The sequence below is a fragment of the Leptodactylus fuscus genome, chromosome 3 (assembly GCF_031893055.1).
Source record: "Leptodactylus fuscus isolate aLepFus1 chromosome 3, aLepFus1.hap2, whole genome shotgun sequence".
NCBI classification, from domain to species: domain Eukaryota; kingdom Metazoa; phylum Chordata; class Amphibia; order Anura; family Leptodactylidae; genus Leptodactylus; species Leptodactylus fuscus.
Genome location: NC_134267.1, coordinates 75295256 through 75301255, shown reverse-complemented (window position 1 = coordinate 75301255; position 6000 = coordinate 75295256). Strand labels below are relative to the sequence as shown.

Sequence of the window (6000 nt, the reverse complement as noted above, 5' to 3'; positions counted from 1 at the left end):
TCATTGATGTTAATAAACAGCTTATGCACCATCAAAAGAACTTCAATGTGTTTGACAAATATATAAAAAGCTACATCTATCATTACCATTAAATTATTAAATTGTATGTCCAAAAACCAAACAAATAAAATTATTTAATTACCATAAAGACCATAATTACAATATGTTAATACCAGATTAGTTTTCATTCCAAGGATTTGACTACTTTGCACTTTACATAAAAAAATGACACTGAAAACTACAATCATATTCTGACTTTATTACACAAAATTACATATTTTATTAAGTTTTCTAAACAGGGTATTCATGTGACAGATTATGCTTACCAGTACCAAGTCTGTCTGCTGCAAACATTTTAATTCTAAAATGCATGGCTGAATATTCATTTTTCATTTCTATAACGCCATAATAAAAAATAAGGAATTTATTATCATGTATTCTTCTGTATATTCTTCTTTATTTTCATGTTACAAAAATGGCACAACACTAAAATTGACGACATTATCTTCTTGTTTGTGCTGTTATTGTGTTAGCAAGCTTAACTTTGCTTTCTGTAAACAAAACAAAACAAAAAAATATATACTTAGACTAAAACATGTACCAATTTATTTTAATAGCATTAACTCGACTAAATAACCTTTAAGACTTTACTAAATTCAAAATACAAAACTGAATTTGTTATTGACAGTGTCAAAATTTTTAATCAAAATGAATTATGGGAGCTACAATCAACAGATAAATGCATAACTCCTTAACCACACATCATATTTTTTTGGTAAAGGTAAAATTTCTGCTGCAAAATCTGCAATAAAATATTGTGGCAAAGTACAGTTCAATATAAATGAACAGGGTTTTTTTTTTTTTTTTAATCAAATCGTGTTCACCAACAGGCTAAAAACTTCCTGGTACTATTTCAATTTGGCTGTGTCCAGGGAGTCTCACCTGATCTGTGAGCCTGCACCCTGTATGTTGACAGTAGTGAACTTACCCAAAATAAATATGGATTGATCTAACAGGTTAGTTTAGAATTTGATGACCCACACAATAGTCTCATCCGATAAAGATTAAAACAGGAGAGCTTGGTTAAATGCTTTCTCAAGCAAAATGAGTAACTGGGATGCAAATGGCTTCATATATTGCCTCCAGGGGAGGGCAACTGGGCCAGCGCCAATAAAGGATGGATTGGAACTTTGCCACAGACCTTGTCTCACCTATGTGACTACCTCATTTTCCATTTCAGATGGCACCCACCAAGGACGCCCACTTTATTAATCACAAGAGTTAAAAACCCATTCAAAAGTTAAACACACAACAATGATTAAAGGGCTCAAAGGATCAACTTGGTGCCACCCAGCGCCGCACCTCCCATGAGGCGACCTGAAGCGACCGCTTCAGGCGGCGCTATGTCAGGGTCCCAGAGAGGGCGGCATTTTTGCTTACCTAAGCCAGTCCAGGACAAGCTGTCCTGGACTGGCTTAGCACTGAGCGGTGGATTGGGGAGGCTGCTGAAGCAGCGCTGCTCCAGCAGCCTCCCCTCACGCTCAGGTAGAGAGCAGGTCCTCTCCCTGCCTGCGAATGCTGATAAGCCCCACCCCCTTTTGCTTTGCTCCGCCCCTCCGCTCCGCCCCTTCCTCCCGGGAGGGGGGAGGGTGGCTTTCTGTCGTTCGCCTCGGGCGGCGAAAGGGGTAGGTTCACCCCTGGTGCCACCTTTAGTGCAGTGAAGGTGTGGATGTGACTTGATAAGTAAATACCATCCAATCTAGAGAATGTTTACATAGGTGTATTAGCGAGTAAGCAACCTCATCAATACTGTGTTAGATTATGGGGATAACGTCCATCCTTAGGGAGAGACTACCTTTTCAGGTGTGTGGAGACTTATACAGCCATAGTTGCTCCACTGCAGGGGAACATGGGAGGAATATGCAAATCTGTCTCCCAAGCTGTAAACAGGGAGATAGTGCCTCTGTTATACTGCCCTCTATGGGAAGCACCCTGAACATCATGCCCAACTTTCCCAGAAGTATTTACTGCGGAGTTATAACCAAATCAATTTCCCAGCTACGGACAGCACCATTTCTATCTGGTTGGACTTCATCAGCGCAGCCTGAAGAGAATTGATTTGGTAGAAGTGAGAGGCTGAGAGACCAGATTATGGGGATAATGTCCATCCTTAGGGAGAGACCACCTTTTCAGGTGTGTGGAGACTTATACAGCCATAGTTGCTCCACTGCAAGGGAACATGGGAGGAATATTCAAATCTATGGGTGCTTCCCATAGAGGGCAGCATAACAGAGGCACTGTCTCCCTGAGACATATTCCTCCCATGTTCCCTTGCAGTGGAGCAACTATGGCTGTATAAGTCTCCACACACCTGAAAAGGTGGTCTCTCCCTAAGGATGGACGTTATCCCCATAATCTGGTCTCTCAGCCTCTCACTTCTACCAAATCAATTCTCTCTAGGCTACGCTGATTAAGTCTAACCAGACAGAAACGGTGCCGTCCATAGCTGAGAAATTGATTTGGTTATAACCCCGCATTATGCAGTAAAACCCGTTAACTTCAATTCAATTATACAAAGGGGACTATACTCCATAAGAGGTTACATCCCCTGATTCCCCCCTTCCCACTGGGACATCTGGAGCATGCACTTGTCAAGTCTAAGAATCAAATATTCTTATACTTTATATTGTATATTATGTAGTAGAAATACTAATTTTTCCTTACTACTAAGTGTCTATAGTATTGAACAAAGGAGTCTGGAATCCAAGATGGAGCTTATATCCTGTCTTTCATGCCTCGTGGCAGAAGTCTTCAGGTTACAGCAAGGAGGTGTATGGCTGGACATTGAAGTTTGGAGCTAATGGGAGATGGACAGCAGCTCAGGAATGTCAGACAAACTCCTGTCGTACTATTAATCCCTCCTTTCCTTTGTTGTATAAGTGTGTGAACTTTGAATAAACGTCAGCAGTGCAGACTTGACTTGGGCGAAAGAGCATCTAGCTGGCATTGAAATGGAACTTAGTGTCTGTCTCATTTTTAGCAATTGTGCACAAATATGCGCATTAATTTGGACTGACTGATTGATCCAAGATATAGTCGATTATGACCACAACACACTCAATGGCTAAATTCACCTCATTTATCTGTTGCATGTGGCTAATACTGTGGTATTTAGTTTCAGCTGTTTATTTTATATTAAAGGGATCCTATCTTTTAAACACAATTTTTTCTTGTAACATGTCGTAATAGCCTTAAGAAAGACTATTTGTTTCCTACCTTTCCTTTTCTTCTCCGCGCCACTGTTCGCCTACAATTCCGGTATTTCTTGGTATGTAAATGAGTTTTCTCGCAACACTGGGGGCTGGCCCCAGCACTAAAACAGCACTGGGGCGGCCCCAATACTGCCGGAGAGCTCTCCAGCGCCGCCTCCATCTTCTTCTTCTAGGCCTCGGACCTAGGGCAAGCCGACTGCCACGAGAAAATGGCTGCTTACAATATTGTGGAAGCAGCTATTTTTCTTGTGGCCGTGGGCATGTGCAGTCGGCTTGCCCTAGGCTCAAGGCCTAGAAGTAAGAAGACACCACCAGAAGAAGACACGGTGAAGACCTCGTTGCAGAAGAAGATGGATGCGGCATTGGAGAGCTCTCTTGCAGCACTGGGGACGCCCCCAGTGCTGCGAGAGAGCTCATTTACATACCGAGAAAAACCGTGATTGCAGGCGAACGGTGGTGCGGAGAAGAAAAGGAAAGGTAGGAGACGATTTCTTAAGGCTATTCTGACATGTTAAGGAGAAAAAATTGTGTTTAAAAGATAGGATCCCTTTAAAGGGGTTGTCCCGTCACAAGGATCCTATCTATACTGCTTGTAAATGTGAATGTAAGACTTTTCCTAAATACAATGCTTCAGCAGAACTCCTTTGTTTGTTCACTATATTACTTTATTCATTTTTTTGTGGCCACAGCCCTGACCTAGCTGCTCCTGAGTCAAGTGATGTTTCAGCCTGCTCTCAGGGGGAGGGAGGAGGGGCTACGTGCACGGGAGCGAGCCTGGAGGGGAAGGGGGGGGAGTAGTTTATCCTTTGGGGGAAGGGGCCGCCAGTACACTGTTAGACGCCGGCACAGGTGAAGCCAGTAACATCGCTATGCTTCTGCCCTGCATGAATCAAGCAGCGGCAGAGGCGATGCTGTTATTCCGGGCGGGGGGCGGAGGAGCGGAATAACAGCATCGCTTCTGCTTGCTTCATGCAGGGCAGAAGCATAGCGATGTTGCTGGCTTCACCTGTGCCGGCGTCTGACACTCCCCAGCATCCGCTGTAATAGAGGCTGTAATAGGCGGATACTGGGGACTCTTAGACGCCGGCACAGGCACATCGCTATGCTTCTGCCCTGCATGAAGACAGCAGCGGCAGAAGCGATGCTTTTATTCCGCTCCGGGGTCACATATGCAAAGCCAAGCGGCGAGATGCCGCCGGCCCTGCTTGCAAGCTCATACACCAGTCTAGCCTTCACAATGCGAATGCAGACCCGACACCCTGTCGGGTCTGTATTTGCACTGTGAAGGGTAGACTGGTGTATGAGCGCGCACGCAGGGCCGGCGGCATCTCGCCGCTTGGCTTTGCATATGTGACCCCGCCCACCAATGACGAGACAAAGCCGGAAGACAGAAGATTTTAGAGGAACGAAGACTGGTAAGTATGCGACGTGGGAGTACCCCTTTAAGTTTCCTTATTCTGTTATAATTTCTACTGGACATACCATTACATCTATGTTTGCTGCTTGGACATTATTGTCACACTAATCACATTTACATGTTGTCTGTTGTCTTGCTTGTCCTATAACTGTACAGTTATAAAACTTCAATAAAAATTTAAATTGAAAAAAATAAAAATTACAGTGCTATTACACCACAGCATTTCATTCTTGTCAATAACTGTGCTTTTCTCTGTGCACTTTTGTTCCACCCATGTACAACAGTAATATTGTGTGAAACAGCAGAAGGATATATAACTAATCTTAGAAATACCGACCACCTGTGAAGGCTCACCTACTAGACTATTAAGAGGGTTTTCTGAGAAAAGGAACATTACAATATTACAAAAAAAATCTTGAATTACTTTCATTAGCATAAAATGCTTGTTTTCTCTAGGGGAAAAAATGTTAGGGTAGATTAAAATGGATGTTGTACACTCTATCCTGTAAATGTAACTTCCCTCCCATTTCTTCACACAGCATGTCCAAGTTATGCTGACACTTTTCTTACTTTATAAAACTATATCAATCTGCTCAGGTAAACACGTTGTCCAGGGTTATTTTCTTATGGCCTATCCTCATAAAATACCCCAATAGGGAACTGACACCCAACCTGCAAACAATGGAATGGAAGCATCAAGTTATATCCACTGTATAGAAGCCTGGCACGTGGCACAACATGGTAGAAGCCCTAGTTTTTATTCCCCATTTATCCTGGCCTAGAAACAGTGACCATAAAAATAAATAAATATGTATATACTTACAATTCCAGACTCATGTTTGGGTTTCACTATAATTGTTGCCTTTTCTTTCTTCTGCTTATATACTTCTTCTGCATCTTTCAGCCTGGAAAAGATGCCGGAGTGAATTATGCAATTATGTAATATCTATTATTAGTTATGTAGAAACATCTGGTTTTGGAAACATGGGTTTATTACTGAGCATGAAGAGCTAACCCAAATGATATACAATTTTGTATAAACAGATTGCTGATTATGTAGAAAAGCCAGGCTCTCAAAGCAGACAGATTTATTATCCAGAAGTACAGAAACAACAAAACTTATTAAGAAATGCTCTAAAATAGGATGAGATTACATAATGAGGTGTCTGTACACCCCAAAGTTCACCAGGACTCTTACTTGCATGGCCTAGTCTGTACCATTTTCTACTCACACAAGACTTTGTAGTTTGAAAACCTGAATTGAGTCATATACTAAATTTGTAACCAGGCTTGGACTGTCTCACAGGTGAA

At 42.3% G+C, this 6000-nt stretch overlaps 1 protein-coding gene across 1 annotated transcript in view; it reads right to left on the bottom strand.

Moving 5' to 3' along the window:
* Positions 1-365: 365 nt before the first annotated feature.
* Positions 366-6000, bottom strand: part of FMN2 (formin 2) — a 241998-nt gene continuing 236363 nt past the window's right edge. The window contains exons 17-18 of the mRNA XM_075267760.1: positions 5513-5594; positions 366-551 (exon numbers count right to left, since the gene is read on the bottom strand). Coding sequence (XP_075123861.1) covers positions 522-551; positions 5513-5594 — 112 coding nt within the window. The 3' untranslated portion in view covers positions 366-521. The remainder of the gene's footprint in view (positions 552-5512; positions 5595-6000) is intronic.